The 21,152-nt window shown below is 30.1% G+C and overlaps 1 protein-coding gene across 4 annotated transcripts in view; it reads right to left on the bottom strand.

The window, feature by feature from the left end:
* Positions 1 to 21,152, bottom strand: part of Ten-a (Teneurin-a transmembrane protein) — a 1,091,387-nt gene that overhangs the window by 145,287 nt on the left and 924,948 nt on the right. For all 4 annotated transcript variants that reach the window (XM_076399553.1, XM_076399555.1, XM_076399556.1 and 1 more), the window contains one exon: positions 17,895 to 18,164. In XM_076399553.1, the coding sequence (XP_076255668.1) occupies positions 17,895 to 18,164 (270 nt within the window). The remainder of the gene's footprint in view (positions 1 to 17,894; positions 18,165 to 21,152) is intronic.

Below are 21,152 nucleotides of genomic sequence, written 5' to 3'. Positions count from 1 at the left end.
TATCATTTCGTCGAAGTGTGAAGAATTTTTTTTCAATGCATTGAACTTATATGGGAATGTTTGACTTTTCTACTTCCAATTAAAGAAAGAGCAGAATGAATGTTACCGAATACTGAGTGAAGATTATGCTAACCATGCATCATTGATTTTAAGATGAAAATACAGGTAAAAGTGATGATCTTGACACAAACAATTTGAAAACTATGATGGCTATGTTATTTGATGTCTATCAATTACAAGTGATAGGTTTCATTAGAATTTTTAACATGACAAAGGACGACCACATGTTGTAAAATCTGAAAGGCCTAAAAAGCCTGAAAGGGTACACCGTCTTTTCGAGATGGAATCTGTAAATTGGCCAAAAGATGGAAACAAAGTATATGGAGTATATATGGATAATATTTGAATAAAACACCTACTTTGATACAAGAGATATTTCACAATAAAACTACAAATTAAAAAGTCCCTTAAAACTAATTTATAAGCCTAAGCCTAAAAAGGCCATTATTACACAGATAACACTGACATATTATTCCAATTATTTTTATTAATTAGTTAAATACCTTTTGTCGTTTTCCAAATAACGGATAAAATTACTAATGAGGTCAGTTTATTTTTTATATTACTAAACTGTACAATATGTATAAAATATGCCTTCAAAATTTAAAATCCATTATATATTATATATAATCCATTATTCATAATATTCTAATATGTCACCTGACATAGCCAGGTCAGCCTGACTATTCTGGGGTATATTCAAATATGAAAGCAGCTGCTTGCTTCATACTTTAAGAGCAACAAGTTTTAAATATTTTAGTAGATTATTGCATCACAAAGAGGGGCTTTTTGTTCACAATTCCACCAAAAATCCTAATTTCAGTTTTTGTCTGTCCTGTCCTTCAAATATGAGCGTTTTACGACTAATAATTGAAAATACTTGGTTTACAATTTCGGCTGAACCAGTCGGTGCGATGATGTTGCAATCGTTGTATTTTCAAAAGAAAAGCACAACATGCCTCTTTGATTTATTAAATAGTTTTGAAATAAATATTTCACTTTATTTGTTTAAAAAATTAGTAGCAATACTCTTTTTTAGTCTTTGATGTCTACCCAACCCCTTAAGCAGCATTACCGATATGCTGCAAATTGGAAAATCTATATATGGTTGTATAAAAATCAGCGATGCTGAGTGATCCATACTAGAAAACATAAAAGGTCAACAAAATAGTTTAAGAAAAAAGTAAGGCTAAGTTACTGAGCTGATATTCTAGATACATTAGGAGGAGTGTGTTTATAAATTTAAAAGAAAACTTGAGCGTATTTAAGTGAGTCTTCATGAGTGCTGTGATTACTCACACAAGTTCAAACAATTCAGGCTATTGTTTGTACTGTCAAATAATATGAAATTTTCGATTTCTTAAGCTGATATTTGATATGGGCAGGTAGGATACTAAATTCTGAATTGTTGCTGTTAGGTTAATAATGTAAAGACTGCAGTTAGAAAAAGAACCGTGAATATCAGACGTTCCAACAAGTACTTGCGGTAGGAGCAAAAACAAATACAATCTCAGTAAAGTCACACAATGAGCGTCTCCAACAATGGAGGGTGTTATTTATGCAGCTCTACAATTATGACCCACCACAAGGTTTAGTAGCTCTTCCACTAATTGTTATTCCAGAAACTTCTTTTATAATACTTCTTCACTATATATACCGATTTGCAATTTCAATTCAAATTTTTTCGTTTCACATATTTCTCTTTATACATTTTCTTTTGTTCCCTTTTTATTATATATTTGTTTTTATTATCTATCTGAATAATGAACCTTATATTTGCAGAATAATTTACTGAAATATGGGAGAAACTAAGTAGTTTTAATATTGTTTTCTCTCCCTAATATTTAATAGTAGTTAATTTTATAGTCAATCAATAATTCGTATAAAATTTAGGGATATGCAGCTTTCTGAGGCATCTATGACCGTCTTCCATATACTGTTAGGAACCAGATGATTTAAATGGCGTATAAATATAAGCCGCATGAGAAGACCTCTAGAACTCTAATGACATTTTAAGGCATTATTTTGATAAGAATACCATTTTTTAAAGATCATAATAAATATTTAAAATTACGATTTATTATTTTAATTTATTTATATAGGCGAGATTTGGTTATTTCAAAATGGAAAAATGTGCCAGTTTTGGTAAAACGCTAGGTAAAAGGTACAATAATATTGGCAACACTAGTGAAAGTATATATACATACTATCTAATGAAAGTAAAATACATTACTTGGATATACAATAGGAAATTAGTCAGATTAGGCTTTCGGTGGAGACCAGTACATAAAATAAGGTACCTACATAAACTGACTTCATAAATGGTGCAGAAAAAAAATTCAATGTAAATATAATTAAACAACTCTAACCTACAAGCTATTGCAACTGTATAATTAACTGTTTAAATTCTTCGGAAATATATAGATTAACTGTATTGCGATGTTAAAAAACCATTTGATGACCTTATTTTTGTTTCATTGTTTCATTTATATTAGTATTTTGTTATAGTCCAAATACTTCAAAAATTAAGTTAAAATAAATATTTGTTCTTCAATTGCACGCCGAATGTCGTACCTTAAAGAATGACTTCACTGATATTGGTATACATATTTAATATGAAGTCTGAAAACTAATTTAAATCATAATCAACAAAAGAACAATATTTTCGTCGGAAGCTATTATTCTGTCCATATTGATTATTAAGCTGAAACGATCATTATATTTCCTAATGGCTAAAGCAGCAACTGGATCATTATGAGACACGCTAAATGGTAGCCGTCCTCGACAGAAATATGCATTAAAATCAATCCGAGGTTCCGCAGTTATTTTCTGTCAACCGATTTAATTTTAAAACGTCCCGGGAAAACAAGATTATTTCGCACAACCCATTAAATTAAGTTTACGGAAAATCGAACACTTAAATGCTGGTAGCGCCAACTTTTAATTGGATTACACATTAATTGTTAGTAAGCGATTTCCGGGGCATAAAACTATAAATTGGTTGTTCGCGTACTTTTTGGATGGGCGAAACCGTTGGAACTACGTAATACGGATCATTTATTTTATGGGGCATTACCGGGGATGACTTTTGATTTATTATCTCGTACGAAATTGAGAAACGTAAACAATTTGATGGGGTGGATACGCAAAATCTACTCTCATAAGTTACCGCGTCCGTATATAAAGTTTACACGAAGTAATTCGCCCGTTTTATAACTTTGCGTATTCATATTTTCCGTCATCGTTATTGGGGGCACTTATCTCGGAAATTAATGACGACGAAATATACAAGACACACTCACGAAATCATCTAACCATTATTATACGTGGTATTTTATTTCAAAGACTGTTTATTGGATGTAATTATTATTGGGATAATAAATGAGTCCCCATTATTTTTTCAGGTCAATAAATCAATTTTAAAGTATTTACAACAGATAACTTTTTACTTTTCAGTAAGTGTAATTTCGATGAAGTGTGTTTTTTCCAGTTTACTGAAAATGCCTGATTAAGTAACGGGTAAATCGCCTTTGTGAGGAATTTTACTGTTCCCTTTAACTGCTTTAAAATGGCTAGAGTAGCTACATGTTTAGCCGTTTTAAGAGTGGCGATTTTGACATCGAAGTCAAAGAGCATTCTGCACAGACAACAAAAAATGACTGACAAAAATCAATGGCGATGACGATCAATTGCAATTTATATGTTTGGGTAGAATACTGCGCAAGAAATAGTCGGAATATGAGCAAAGACACGATATTTTTCAATGACAATGGTCGACCACATGCTGTAAAACCTGACAGATAGATGCTATCCGTAAATTATCTGAAATATGGGAAAAAGTAGAGGCTATCTAAGGACAATATTTGAATAAAACATTTTATATCGAATTTTTAAAATAAGATTTCAAATTTTAAGAAAAGTCGATTAAAACTAATTTATAAGCCTAATATGATTTCCAAACAGCACAAACTTATTCAAGGGAGATTATAACACAGATGACATTTTTATATCATTCCAATTACTAGTTCATACAATGATTTTCGCTAAATACCTCGTGTCGTTTATCATATAACGGATAAAATTACTGTATACAAGTAGGCCTTTAGACATTGACTAATCGAAAATATTTTTTATGTTTATAACTGCGGCTGAACCAGTCGATGCGATGATGCTGCAATGGCTGCATTTTCGAAGAATAGCTCAACATGCTTCTTTGATTTATATATAGTTTTGAAATAAGTATGTCACTTTATATATTTTAAAAATTAGTATCAATACAGTTTATAATAGCTACCCAATCCCTCAAGCAACATTATGGACATGCTGCAAATTGGAAAATCTATATATACTTGTATGAGAATCAGATATGCTGAATGATCCGGCTTAGAAAACAAAAGAGGCCAACAAAATAATTTAATGTACAAATAAGGCCAAGTTACTGAAGTGTTATTCTAGATATATTAGGAGGGGTGTGTTTATACATTTAAAAGAACGTTTGAACATATTTAAGTGCCTCTTCACGTGTGCTGTGTTTACTCACACAAACAGTATACATACAAGACACACTCACGAAATCATCTAACCAATATTATAGGCAGTAATTCATTTCAAAGACTTTTCATTAGGATAATTGGGATAATAAATAAGTCCCGATTCTTTTATGAGGCCAATAAATTAATTATTTACCACAAATGACATAATTTTTGAGTAAGTGTCATTTCGTAGAAGTGTGATTTTTATTCAGTATGCTGAAAATGTCTGACTGTGTACTGGGTAAATCACATTTGTGAGAAATTTTACTTTTTTAATTTAATTGCGCTAAAGTAGCTGGAATCATCCTTTGACGATTTCAACATGTTAATACTGATTTTACGTTTTGAAAACTGGTGATCTTGTCATGGTAGACAAAGCATTCTAGATAGTTAAAAAATATAAAGGTGAAAAATTGAAGGATAATGATTTATGTAAAAGACAAGAAGAATATGAAGAATTGTTGGAAGTAATAGAAGAAACATTAGAACTATGGATTGACGAACATGGGAATGATCCAAAGCTTGGATATATTGTGCCATATGAACCGAAGTTTTTGCATCGCACTGTTAGTGTTAAAAATGATAAGTTGTTAACCATCTGGTAGCTTATTCGTAATTTATTTTCATTTTTAAGAATAATGTTACATTTTATGAGATTATTAGTTTTTACTATTACTAATAAAATAGTTCTTCAAAGTTATGTAAATAGAAGAAAAATAAGAAAATTCCTATAAATAATATTGTCTAAAATGACATTGTTAGATAAATTATATCTTCATGTTATGTTACTGAATAATAATATATGTTTATGTCCTAGTCTTAATTGTTAGTAATATCTCTTGACTGTAATAAACTGAACAGACAGCAGATATATTTCTTATCGGCTGCATGAATTAAAAGCACATTATCATAACATAATTTAAAACAAGATAATAATAATGAAACTTTATGTTAATAGGAATAAGATCAAGACTCCGTAATCAAGATTACAGAATGCCGTGCAAACAAAAAAGGGGCTACCGAACGATAAACAGAGTTGTTGGTGTCAAGAACACAATTTAGTAGAAAATAGAAGGGTTTCACGGCTTAGATTTTTTTCAATGGCAATGATAAGTCCCGAACATGGCGACTTGTATTCAGGCGTCAGTTTATCGTTGATGGGAATTAAATGGGGTTAGGTGTAGTAGTGACACAGTGACAAACCTTGCAGTTTATTCATAGGGGGAAATTGTGCCATGCGTAGAATATATTGACACACATTTTTTTCTCCTAATATATTGTTTTCGCAGTATTTATATATATATATATAAGTTTATTTTCTTATATTTACTTGAAGATAGGACCAAGAAAATTATAGAATGCATACAATATTTGAAGACTGCTAAATTAACTGTAGATGATAATATGTATATTTTTAGCAATAAGCGATTAGATTGATAAATTATGATGAGATATTTAAATGATGTATTTCAAATCACATGATACGTTTGTATTTTTGTTTAAAAATGATATGTTATAATTGTAAGAACTTAAATATACAAATAATATATACAAATTATTGTATATTATGGACACCAATATAATCAAATATAGTTATTCGACGCTTCATAGAATATTTTATGATAGAATAATTCAGAATATTAAATGATAATATATATATATATATATATATATATATATATACATACATATTAATAATTTTATGCTATTTATGTTAATATGTTATTATTGGGTACACAAGCCAAACTGATTACAATATATATATATATTGTTACATATCATATAGTGTTTTCTTCGTTATACGTATACTAAGACGTATCAAAGAAAATTTGGAAATAATTAAAGGGCCATATATATATTAAATATATATTGAAAATGAATATATTGAATTATATTGAACATGTTGACATTATATATAAGGAGGTAAATAAACATTGGAAAAATCTGATTGAATAAAATGAAGTATTAAATTTAATATATAACCTATATTTATTAATATAATTAATGTAGGTTATAAATGCACCATATTTAAATTAATTTACATATCTAAATAATTAGCAGGAACTAAAACAAAACAAATACCCTTTATAGTTATTTCTAGTACAATAGTATAATAGTTTTCTTGTATCGCTTTTTGTCATGGATTTCGAAACTGCTGCTATTTTGGGGTGAAATTTTGTCATATGTAGATTATTACAAATTTGGCAGCCAATATTCCCACTATAAATAAAATTGATGACGTTTGGATTTCATAACTTCTAAAAATTTAGCCTTATATTCTACAGTTTGTTCTTTCAAAATTTAAAACCAATGTGTGTTAAAATATCAATAATAACACAGCAATTTAATTTTTATTCCTTTAAAATTTCTAATGCAACACATCTAAATATTCTAAATTTTAACGAAATTTCATTAGAAAATAAAGATAATATATACTCTATTCAAAACAGTAGTGACGCACGTCGTTAATATGTGCCTGTTGAAAGTTGCAAATTCGTTTTACAGTCAGACAACATTTTCTTTCTCATTATATTCTATTTAAAAATAGATTGAATGCTGTTTGACAAGTTCGAACATGTAACCGAAAAAGCTAAAAGATATGCATCTATTTGAGGGATGTAGAATATCGCTTCATACACTGTTGGGTAACATTGTATATAAGTGGTGTAGAAATAACCCACGAAGGGGTCTAATGGCACTTCCAGACATTGCTTTTAAAATAATATACTTTTATATTATATTTTATATTATATTTTATAAAAAACGTACATCAAAATCAAGGAAGAATTGTTAAATCAATTTGTATATTATTATTTCTAATATATATAATTATATATATATATATATATATATATATATATATATATATATATATATATATATATATATTATTTGTAAGTAGTATAAAATTAGTATAATTTGTAGGTAGTATAATTGTAGTTTAATGTAATTAGTATCAGTTTGAAGTCGGTGACGAGATCAAACAATCTAAAGATAATAATATAATTTTGTGACATATACAAAAAATGAAATTACCAACAAAATGAATCTACATTAGCTGCTTGGGTTGGGCACTGACTTCAAAGTAGTCAGTTGGTAGTAGTTGAAATACTATTGTACATACATAAATAGGTTTAGATAGGTATTAAGCTAAATAGTGAATATAAAATACATGTAGTATATAGGGTAAATAAGGTTTTTATTTATTTTATTTAGTTATTAGAACGATTATTATATACATATATAATTTTAAAATGTTTTTTTGGTGTTAAATGTTAAAAATAATAATAATAATAATATATATTTTTAATACATCTAAATATTCTAAATATTCTAAATTTTAACGAAATTTGAAAAGAACCGTCATTAGAAAATAAAGATAATACATACTCTATAAATATATACTCTATAATATCTACTCTAATAATATAATTTTGTGACATATACAAAAAATTAAATTACCAACAAAATGAATCTACATTAACTGTTTGGGTTCGGCAGTGACTTCAAAGTAATCAGTTGGTAGTAGTTAAAATAATATTGTAAATAGATAAATAGGTATAGATAGGTATTAAGCTAAACAGTGTGTATATAGTAGAATATAAAATACATGTAGTATATAGGGTAAATAAGGTTTTTATTTATTTTATTTAGTTATTAGAACGATTATTATATACATATTTAATTTTAAAATGTTTTTTTTTTGGTGTTAAAAATCAATATTTGAATATTCTTTCTCGTTTAGTCGGTTCCTTATTTATTTTTTGAAGTCGGTTCGATTTTTTTGTTAAAAATATATATTATTATTTCATAACAAAATTAGCAGTATACAATATACCAACCAAGACAGAAACCTTATCGAAACTGAATAGGAAACCTTTACGGTGGCGGTATTGAAAAAGAGGCTTTTTTAAATTCAAAAAGTACAGAACAGTAGTGCCGCTCCACGTCTCTCAAAAGACTGGAAAAATGTAATTTACCCAGTTTAAAAATCTGCCCGCATTTCACGACGAAACAAAATAACCCGGGAGTTTTACATTTGGCCGGACGCCGGCCGTGCCACAAATAAAATTCATAAAACGTTTTCCTTTTGTGCGATAAAATTTTCGGAAGCGACCAATTTTCCATCGCGCGTCAGGAATTTCGCCCCGGAATCTGATAAATGATTTCTTTCTATTATATTCTTTATATTCTTTCACACTCGACTTTTAATAGGGAAGGTATTGTTCGGACAAACAATGTCTCCGGGCGTGAAGTATTCGGCTTTTTGCATTCTGGCCGTGGCTTCCGCAAATTGTGTCCAGGCCACAGAGATTTAGTGATAGGGTCCTGGTGACGCTTCTAACTGGTCTGAGTTTGAATTCTCTAGGTTTTAAGTAGTATATTTCAACAATTTTCATCTCACATAAGTCTATTCAAAATAACAATGAACTCACGTCATCAAAATGTTCAATGTATTTTCTGCCGCAATTTGTAAATTCGTTTTAGAATTAGACAACATTTTCCTTCTCATTTTATTCTATATGTTCGAACATGTAACCGAATCAGGCTCCAAAGTCGTCTGGTTCTCAAACTTTTATAAGTTCTAAACCTTTGTTTGTTTTAACATTTTGCTTGTTTCGATTAATTTCAAGTCGCTGCTTATTATTACTCTGATTGCAGATACCGAAGTCAGACGAAACAAATTGTTGTCAGTCACTTCGAACAGAAACGAGACAATGAATGTCCCTTCTTGCCAGTAAAATCCCTTAGAGAGATAAGCATTTTTACAGTTGAGTATTAATTTGCAGCGGTTTTTATTGAAATTATTTTATAGCGTGTTGCAGTTGCAATAAAATCTAGTATAGTCATGGTCATTGAAATACCTCAAGAAATGAAAAGTACAATCTTAGATTCACCGAAAAGAAAACGTCCTCACTCAAAGCGGGTAACGAATCAAGATCAGCTTGAGGTTAGCTCGATCAGAAACCATAAATATAATTTAATACAATTATTTCATAGATAATTTCCTAGTCTGGAAAGTATCCGTAGAAAGCTTAGAGATATGCAGCTCTTTGAGGAATGTAAAACATCCCTTCATACACTGTTGGATAATATGGTTTTTTAAATGATGTAAAGAGAACCCACCAAGAGTTCTAATGGAATTTCCAGACACAGCTTTTAAAAGAATACAATTTTTAAAAGCATATAATGAAATCAAGGAAGGCTTATTATTTCAATTTGTTTATTGAGATGAGATGTATATTTCAGAATAGTACCAATATGGTAAAATTAAAATAAAAACAGTCTTAAAACAATAAGTTGATGGATGAGGGTAAAGTTTGGAATAATAATTGATCAGGATTTTTTAGTCAAAACATTTATTAATAGTTTATTGCAGATATATTGTTCTTAACTTAGGAAGCAGGAATGGTTAATAATACCTTCGGTTTGGTGAACTCGATCAGACATATTGAAGAAGAGATTGTCAAATGATGAAATCGTGAACAAATGTTAGATAGGTTGAAAAAACAGCCTTGTTATTCAATTGAACGAAACTTTCTAAATATGGAAGTATGGTTCAATGCTGATAAATTCGAAGACATGGTGAGCAGAGTGGAAACAACTAAAGTTGTATACATAATTAATATACTATAACTTTAGAAATTCTTATTGCAGAGTGTGAATTAATTATTTGCATATATATATATGTATTGATAATTGTGCAAAATATACCTCAGTGTTTGGTAAAAATGTATATGGGGAGAAGGAATACTAAATTCTTTTCTAAAATCGCTTTATTCTATTATAACATTTTAAGAACGGACCAGTAGATTTTTTTTATTTATTTTGTTCGAGAGTCAAACATGTGACACGAATTGTGAATTTATTTTGTTGTTCACTCAATATCTCATTGTGATAAAATGTTCACATTATTTTTCATATTATATTTTTAAGTTTTGTGCGTCAATATACGCTAGCTCTAATTTTTTCTAGTATTACACTTTCCACAATATATTTGTTTGAGAGAATTAGTTTTTATGGTCTGACCAATATAACTATATAAACAGATTAAGGTAGTCGGAGACATATATATTTTAGGTTTAAAATTGTATAAAACATAAGTCAAAATATCTATAAAACTTTGGTACAATCTGATGTAAAACATGAGTACTCAGTAAACAAAAATCACTGATTGTAGTATCCTTAACCAAATCCAGGCAGAATATAACTTACAGATAAAACACACGGGGGGAGGGGGTATCGTCAAAGGAGAAACTCATGGGTTCAACGAGGTGAATCAGATAGCAAGGCTTATATTTTTTATTATTTAATTGCTTATTAACCTTATCCATAAATATAGATGTAACTAGGTATACATAATTAATGATATATTAATGCTGTTTGAACTAGACTGTTAAATATCAATATTATACAAAAAAAGGAAATTTTCTTCGCATTCGAAATATGAATAAGCGAACCAATTAATAAAACTTATCAGATTGCAAATTACTTCAAAGTAAACCGGTCGGTCCAAAGCTTTGAAAGCGACCCCATAAAAAGAAAGTTTGAATAATGAGCTTAAATGTGGAGCGCCAAGTATTTCGCTCGATAGGTGATGGAGTTTTTAAATTGCCACGTCGGTTGTGCGATTTTATTTGCTAAAAACGCTTTGAAAATACAATTTAAAAATTCTCAAAGCTTGTTGTTGTCCAAGAGTCGGTATGCTCATTGATATCTATGTTTTTTTCAGAACCGGTAAAGAGTGTGACAAATTTTCTTCAGATTATAAATAATTTCAATACATAACCATTATCCCAGTCTGATAGCAGACATCTTTAAGATAATATTATATATAAGGTTAGGCAACAAACAACTTTGCTTTTTTTAATAAGTGGCAATATTAGGTCTATAAAAAAATTTAAGGGATTTTTTTGCAATTTGAAGCTTCAGACAATTTTTCTATTTAATAAAGATACATGTTAAAACACACCAAAAGACGTGTATTAATTTGTAAAGTAATGCTTTATAGGCCGTCATTTTCATATTTATGGTTTTGGTCTTTTTTTAGATAAAATGTCATTTAAAACTAAATACCATTGCTTATATCAGATATATTTGGGATAATAATGCTCAACATTACGGTTAACACTTTGTTGTACCATTCCTTTCTAACGAGCACGAATATTTTTTCACTAATATGTTTATTGTTTCAGATATCCTTTACACATTATTGAAATAATGGTATACTCATAGATATAATAACTATAGGGTGTAAATATGAGGTTGCACTAACAATTCAAATCAACTAGTCATCCAACGCTGTCAAAATAAGGCCATTCGATTTATTACCAATGCCTATCGCTACGTAACCAACGAAGAACTGCACGATGACCTGGAAATCAATGAATTTGCGAAGTTATCGAAGATTTCGCCTTGAAACACGAAAGAAGATTATTAAATCATACTAACGTGGAAGCAATATAACTGATGGATAGCGCACAGGATGTCAGGAGATTGAAACGAATCAAACCATACGAAGTTTTTATAATTTTATAATTGAGGAATACATATTGATGAATTTTCTCGCACTCGTTTTGGTTGTGAATTAATCCAAGTACAAATGCAATGTAGTAATGATTGTACTAGACATATCTAATAAAGATGTTTGGTAAACTCATAGAGTGAATAGAAGGTATATTGCGCTTTTGCGAAAGCAAATACCGATTGTTTTTGGTGATAGATTTTTTTATATCGATTATTTACGTTCTATATTATGTTACCTAGTGTATGACTCCACTGAATAAGCATTGTTAGAGGTATGAAGCTTTAAAGCATTCTATTATGTAGAACTGTAACTGCTATTTCCTAGTCCTTATATATAATATTTACATCAATGTAAACCAATAAACTTCCTTGTTTTTGCAGTACTATTTTATGAAATGAAATAAATAAAAAATATTGAATAACTAAGTTAGAATGCGAACTTAAATGCTATAATATATGGGTTTTATTAAAATTTGAAATCGTATTACTCGAAAAGGAAGTCAATATTTATGGTATCTATATATTAATGTGATATCTTAATGATGAAATCCTCTTAATACAAAATAACTAAAACATATCCTCACATCGAACTAGCATAATATTTCTTGAGATCGTAGCTTAGCGAGAAGGTCCAGAAACAGGAACATTTTCCCGGGAAATATGTTTATTTAAAAGCCGAACTCCAATAAAAATATTATCCCGTATGGCGATCATGTATTTTTTTTAGAGAAACGCCTTATATCCTGGGCTTGGAGGGATAGGCGGTAGAAACGAGAGTATTTACCTTTTATATAAAGGGGATTTTGGCGCTATCGTTGAAGCTCAACTCTTGAGAAGATGGAGAACAGCTCAGGCTATTGATCTCGGGGATTTTTTATTGGGATTTTTGTTTTCCAGTATCCCGGAGGAAAGTCCTAAATGCCGTCACTTTTAGCCCCGGTCGCCCTATATATAACTATTCGTGTAAGTTTCGAGGGGGAATATGTTTTTCTTTATGTCCGGACTGGATAATAAAACATATTTTCCGATAGGAAAAGGTCGAAAACCGATTTAGGTAATCGTTGTTCGATAATATAAGAAGAAAAGGATTGTTTTAATATAACTGAATTTAATTTGTACCAAGGTTGTAAATGTAAATTGTAATTTGTATTCTAAATACCTGATGCTGATATTTATATATTCTATATATATATATATATATATATATATATATATATATATATATTCTTATTATTATTTCAAATACTTATGTCTTCAAATTGTGTTAGTAATGTTAATCTTAGTGGCTATGCAACATAAGTCAATAGTCTATAAAAACATTATTTTTATAATCTATTTAGTATTTCACAGAAAAAGGAAGCAAAAAAGAAATTTGTAGAGAATTAAATAAGAAGAATAAATATAAAAAATTGTTCATCTCGAACCCAATCTCCTTGTTCAGTTACAACCAAAACAGTGAAATTTTATTGTATCTCGAACTCGATATTAATACACTCTTAACTCGGTGATCAAATGCTATAAAAGTTTCAATGAGGCTGCGTTTGAACATCAGGACGGATTTGCCTTTTATTTACTAGGTATGTCTCCATCTAAAACGTCACATTTAGGTAACTCAGGTAATAAGTAATAGATCCAAACTTCTGAGTCATCATACCCAGGATAAGGCTACGAGTTTCCCGGTAAGCTTTAGCTTACATTCAGGTTAATAATTGTTACTGTGGTACACTTCTGCCTACTTCAATGTCTGTACAAATTAGATTATTGCAGGATTGACATTCGAGACATTTTATTGTTATTACCTCACTAAAAGAGAGCTTAGAAAGAAGATTTGATAAAGTTTTTAACTGCCACCTGAAATAAATAAATCCATATTGTCTTCACACTACCATTGTAGTTATACACACACACACAAATAATTTAGAATATTGCAAATCAAGCCATTAGTACAAATCATTTGAAATATGGGATAATTCCAGGCAGTAATAGGAGCAGTAGTGTTACTAAAGAAGATGATGGTTTTATTTTAATGTTTAAACATTGAGTTAGTCAGCTTCCTAAACAATAGAAGGGAAATGCTCACTATCGCTTAAACTTATCCTAATATATTTCTTTAGCAGATTTTTTTTGTGTTATATTACATTTAGAAAGATAGTGTTTATAAAAGGAAATCCCTCTTTTGTTGATTAAAGAGCTGTCTGGATTAGTTCTATTCTATTTATATAAACTATCACCTGACTGTATTCTGTAATTTGTGTTTTGAATTCTAAATCATAATATTTAAGATACTGTATTTTGTATATCAAATATAAAAAATAAAATTATTATTGCGGGATTATAATTTGAATATTAATAAAAGCAAAGCATGTTTTTGCCCAGCATTGGATGGTACCTTGTTGACAGAAACAGAAGCTTTGAGTTTTTCTTTTACGTACATTTAAGTCTTAATTTGGCAAATTGGTTTAATTCGTTTTTTTTAAACAATTGCCCATCTTTAGCTTTTCTTTCTTTTATTTTTTACGACTTTTGAAGACTTATTCATATGTTTCCGGACATCCAATTATTTGTATTTTCTACAGTAATAAGCTCGGCTATATGAATTCCAAATTGTTGGATAACCGAATGAAATGAGCTAGATTCACTCATTCATTAGCTAACGCTTTGATTTTCAACAAGTGAACTCTCATCAAAATCAGGTATTCCTAAATCAGAAATGAATCCTAGAAATTTTACAAATAATGAAGTGTCCGTCTCAATCGCCATACCTCTCCCCTATTGAATTTAGGTGCAATGAACTTCATACAAGAGTGCAGAATCGATATCAGAACGATTGTGGCAATATCTATTAAATTAATTAAATACATCGGACTTTGAATAATTAAAGAAGTTAATAAATATAATGAATAGATTAAATAATACAAAAATTAAATAATATAATGAACGAAATATTAAGTTTTTTATAATTTGCGCTAAATATATAACTGACTTTAACCAAAGGTTACCCTAATTTAAGATTTGGATGTTATAAACAGCGTTGCCAACTTGTCGGAAAATTCTCCAATCTGCCGAGAATTTCATGTTGATGGGGATTGACATAGTCAGTCAATTGAAAAGTCCCCGGCATGATATATAGATGGCGCTACTACAATTAAATCCATATGTTTTTACTTAGCCTTAACCCTCAAAAAATGCGTGTATAAATTTGGCAGCTGTTGGATCATTAGTTTGTAAATTATAGCATTTTGAGTGAAGCAACTTTTGTTATTGTGAAAAAATAAATAGATAAAAAGGAATTTGCCGTGTTGATAAAATATTTCTTTTTAAAGGGAAATAAATACAGTTGAAGAAAAAATTAGCCATCAAGGATTGGTATTCTAAGTTTAGACATGGTGAAATGAGCACCGAAGACGGTGAAGGCAGTGGACGCCCAAAAGAGTTTGTTAGCGACGAAAACATTTAAAAAATCAACAAAATTATTTTGAATGCCCGTAAATTAATTAGAATGGTTGGTTGGAATATTGCTACAAGAATGACTTCACTTCTCAAAATAATTTTAAGGTGAATTCGTGGGTAGCTGGCAAATTTTATTTCCTATTTGGGTAATTTGATAAATAGACATTGGCAACCCTGATAGTAAATCACAACACACAAATCAAATGTTTTTTAATTTTCGATCGGTGTGTAGAAACTGATATGAGGATTGTAATATGGTAAAGCTGAAAAAACTATAATTACAGTATATATACAGTATATATTATAGTAATCAAAATCCATTTTCGAAAAGAGTTTGAGAATAATCAGCGAAAAATAATAATCCCGGAACAAAATAATTACCCAAAACGTAAACAACAGCAGAATAAAGGGTTAAATGAGCAAACGGAGGCCAAACAACCTAACTTTATACAAATTAGAGCCGAACTACACACAATTTCGCGTAATCTAGCTTTAACGGGCCTTTAAATCTCTGGGCCAGTTTTAGACGTTATTATTTACAACCAATAACGGCACGGCGAAACGTTACCTTTCCATTCGTCAGACAATAGCAAGAAAACGGTCTTACAATGTTTCATAACTATAATTTCCGGCGAATCAGTCCCTTTTCCTTTCGGGTCTCTTGTTACCTGAACGAACACGATTGTATCGACGGGTTTCTAGGGGATCAACTGTTCTAAAATTGCCCTGGCCCTTCCTGCTGGAACTCTTCTATTAAAAGTGACGGCTATCTCTAGGGCTTCCTGGATTTAATAGCTTTACTTGATGGGTACACAGATAAAATAAAGGAGCAGCAAGACTTTAGAATATATTTAACGGTCTGTTCTCATCGATATAATTTACGCTGAAAGATTAACTTGTTATTTTCTTAATTTTGACATGATTTCATTAAGATAAAGCAACCGTGTTCTTTACAGTTCTATGTGTCGTATTATAATTATATTTGGTGAAAATTTACGGAGATATTAAATGAAAAGAAAAAATGTATTTTTTATGACCTTTTTAAGTCTTCCAGCTCATATTTTTTTCTTAGTCATATCATGACGAAATTGACATGAGAATGGTATCTGTTCTTATATCTAATTACAATTCTATTGATTTCCTGAGCGATAGGCGGTATCAAAAGGTCTCGATGTAAGTCCTGTAGTATCTGAGTGCACCTAAAATACTTCTCAGTGCTTTTCTAACGCGCTTCCTATTAAGCAAAAAAAGCCGATACCTTCCAAACGTCTTTTAATATATTTTAGCATTACTAGATATATGTGACTTTACGCCATGTAGTAAGAAATAAACCTATTATAACAAGTCAATTGAAAAGTCCCCGGCCTGACACATAGATGGCGCTACTAGAATTAAATCCATACGTTTTTAGTTATCCTTAACCCTCAAAAGATGCGTGTATAAATTTAACAGGATCATTAGTTTGTGAATTATAACATTTTGAGTGAAGCAACTTTTGTTATTGTCAAAAAATGGATAAAAGGAATTTCGCGCGTTGATAAAATATTGCTTTTTAAAGGGAAAAATATATTAGAAGTAAAAAATTGGCTTGATGTCGAGTTTCCGGATACTGTCCCAGGAAAATCAACCATCGGGCATTGGTATGTTAAGTCTAGACATAGTGAGATGAGCACCGAAGACAGTGAATGCAGTGGACGTCCAAAAGAGGTTGTTACCGACAAAATATATAAAAAATCCACAAAATGATTTTAAATTGAAAACCGTCAATTGAAGCCGAATGAAATAGCAGACACTCTAAAGAGAAATCAACGAAAAACGATCGCATTTGAAGAAAAAGAAAGTGCTGCTTCACCAGGACAATGCACCGTGTCACAAGTTAGTGAAAACGATGAAAATCCATGAATTGGGCTTCGAGTTGCTTCCTCAGCCATCGTGTTCTCAGATATGACCCCCAGCGACTATTTCCTGTTCTCAGATATCAAAAGAATGCTGGTTGGGAAAAAAATTTCGTCGAATGAAGAGGTGGACAAAGAAGGAGGGTCGCTGTAATCAATATATCAACCTTGAAGGGAATTATGTTGGATATAAAAACTAATTTTGCCAAAAAAATGTGTTTTACTATGGTAGACTGGGGACTTTTCAATTGACCTGTTAGATTAGAGACTATGATAGGACCGATCGGTCGTCCTAGATATTTGCCTAATTTTTAATTGTCTGCAACGACTAGTAACAACGTAATATATAAATAATAAAATAAAAAAAAATGAATTACGATCCATTTAGGTCGATCCATCTATCGTCTAACCAAACAATACCGATACTTACTCTTGGAACAATCGATTCCTTGGAAGCCGTCGATACAGTCGCATTTGCCGAGGTAGCACGAGCCCCTTCCGGAACAATCGTTCGGGCAAGTCGTGCTCACGCCTTCCGCTTCGGAAATAACTAAGGATACGCTGTACGGCTGGAGCTCGTCGTTGTAAACGGAGAGAAACCAACGGCCCGTGTCGAGGAACTGGAGCAGGCTGACGTTCACCATGGACTCGTAGTCGGTCTCCCGTTTGCTGATGATGTGCCGCTCGTCAGCAGGTATATCTGGAAAATTAAAAAAGAGATATATGTATATGGGCCTGTGGGGGTTACGAGAGTCGTTGGTTTTTGCGACGGGAAAACGTCGCGACCCATTGACTTTCGCCGAGAAAGTTTCGTGCCATGAGCCAGAAATAATGCTCGGGGGATCGGGGACTTTTGTTTGCTTTTTTATCGATCGGACAATTAATCTAACTTCGAGGACAATCCTGTTTTTCCCGATATTTGGGTTAGGCTAATAGATATTTCGAGACAAATTGACCTGTTTTTTTAAGAATCCGTTCTATTTATTGAGCTTTTATTGGACGTGATGATTAAAATAAAAAAAATTGATATAGAATATATTTTTGTCTCCTTTAGATTAATGCCCTTCGGGTGCAATGTCTATTTTATCTATTTATTTATTTATTTTAATGATGCATATTACGTTATATTCTTATCTAGTTCATGATATTTTTAAAAGACATTTAATTAAAATTAAAATTAAATTTGACTTCTCTGCATCTTCTTTTGTATTTCTCTTTTTTCACTCAAATTAGGCTATTGGTAACATTGACGAGCAACGATTAAGTTACATTAATGCAAAACAATAGATTGTAGTTAGTGCCTTTTAAGCCTGCATAATTATATACAAGTTATAATTCTTTATTGCCTTAATATATTAGGCATATGTAATACACAAAATATATTAATTATACAATCACTTCGTTATATAATTTTGACAACGTAAACATTTTTTTATAGTCGGTATTATATGTTAATTTATAAGCCATCATTTATCAATTATACTATAAAATGTTATTATTTATTGTATCATATTTTATTTTGTATATTAATATTATTATAAATTCTGCTCAACCTCTATTAAATTGATTTTGTTTACACCAAATACGTTTGTCGATACATACCTTTTGACAACTAATTATTTCAACGCATTTCAATCATATTCTTTTTCAAGTGCCTATAGTGCATAGATATTATGTTTTTCCTAAAAATAATGAAAATTAAAATGTTATATATTTGTTTTAAATATTTAACGAATTTTGAACTCTAGACATATAATGTAAAAAATCTGAATTGAAAAATGTTTTATAAAAATGTCACTGATGGTAACTCTGTACAATCATATAACAAAATTGAATGAATAATTTAGAGAGGGGTTATTATAAAATAAGATTCTACAAAATGATTTCGTTGAAAGAAGAATATTTATGAAGCTAGGAATATTGCCAAGTTTTAATAATAACAATAATAAAAAACTTAATAATAAAAAATTAGGCAGAATCTGCTGCAAAATGAATATATTTAGGTTAACTATTATGAAAGAGAATTTGAAGTTAATACATTATATGTAAAATAAATGTTGTTAAAATGTTAAGTTAATAAATAATTACAGTAACAAATTAGTAAGATGTATATTTAAAACATATCTTTAACATATTCTTTGAAACATAAACAGATCTATAACTAAACCCGGCAACAGTGCCGCATTTCTAATTGTCGATAGAGTTTCAGCAAAAATTAATATATAGTCTATCCAAAGTTATTTTAGTAATGCGTCAGGGATATTTGTGACGTCGAAACATTACAATGTTGCCGCATAAACTCTGAGTTTTAGTTCAGTTTGGCGTTGACATACAAGAAAATTCTAATCTAAATAAAATAATTGAACAAAAGTATTATCAAATATAATTTATTTGAACATTAAGTATATCTGAAAACCACAGTTAATTAGTTAATAAGAAATTAACAGTTTAGTGATTGAATTGGACAGTGAGTGGGAAAGTGAAAGTGACTGAAATGAACTTTCAGGATAAGTGATAATGCTGTGCAATGCTGGAAATTTCTGAGACAGAGTGATGAATGTACAACTAAAGGTATGCACATAATTAATTTAAAATAAGCGTAATTGAATGAAGCGTAAGATATGATTGTAATTGTCCAAAATTAGACATGAGCATTATATTAGAACGTATGAGTAGAGAATGAATACTAACTTTTTTGTAGATATGGAAAATGCATTAGACAGAATTCAGTGATTAATTTTATGAAAAATGGTGAACACTGTATAGTAGCAGAAGAAATAAAATATATAGTGATATCAAGATGACAAGTAAACACACCATCGAAGGAAAGAAGAACTAAACGTAAAAAGGTAAATATGCTCTCGAATGAAAGTAAAAGACGTTTCTCAGATTTGTTGTAACGTTTCTCAGAATTGTTAATTAGGTGAATTAGATTTCCATTCTCAATGTAAATAAAACAAATCTAACCTACAAACTATTATACCTGTGTTCGTAATTGTAGTTTTAAGTCCTTCGGTAATATGTGTACTAGATGTACTATAATATTAAAATATATCATATTTGATAAGATTATTGCTCAATTATTTTATTTATATTAGAATTTTTTTGTATGTCAAAGCCAAACTGAACTAAAATTCAGAGCTGATGTGGTAACATTGCAATGTTCCCACGTCAGAAATATCTATGACGCATTACTAAAAAAACTTTGAATAAACTGTATGGGCGTTGGATTCCACCTTGTTTTGCAAATGCATAAAAAGGCATGTATATAAATTTTTTAAAATAACACTCCTCAGTGTTCCCCTTTAAAAGTTCAAAGTGTTCTCTTATTATTGCTAAATAGCTATTTTAATTCGAATTATTGTTGCCGGATCGACGGTTGCCATAGTTATGACATGGCTATTTCTGGGTTGCATATATATATATATATATATATATATATATATATATATATATATATATATATATATATATATATATATGTATGTGTGTGTGTGTGTGTGTATACATATTTAGGAAGATATTGGTGTTTTCGCTAGAAAACATATGTGCCATTCAAATGTGGGATTACGTTTTCTTTTGCCGATGTTTTATGCTCACGGTCTGGCAGGAACGTCGGATTATTGAATGTAAAATCTGTCATAAAAACGGAATACCAAACATGAACGGGTTTATTGAAATTTAGCTT

Source organism: Rhynchophorus ferrugineus, unplaced genomic scaffold, assembly GCF_030347505.1.
Source record: "Rhynchophorus ferrugineus isolate W39M unplaced genomic scaffold, kcgeb_rfMv2 rfM3, whole genome shotgun sequence".
In the NCBI taxonomy this organism is placed as follows: domain Eukaryota; kingdom Metazoa; phylum Arthropoda; class Insecta; order Coleoptera; family Curculionidae; genus Rhynchophorus; species Rhynchophorus ferrugineus.
The sequence above is the reverse complement of the archived record's forward strand: the minus strand, read 5'-3'. Positions and strand labels throughout refer to the sequence as shown.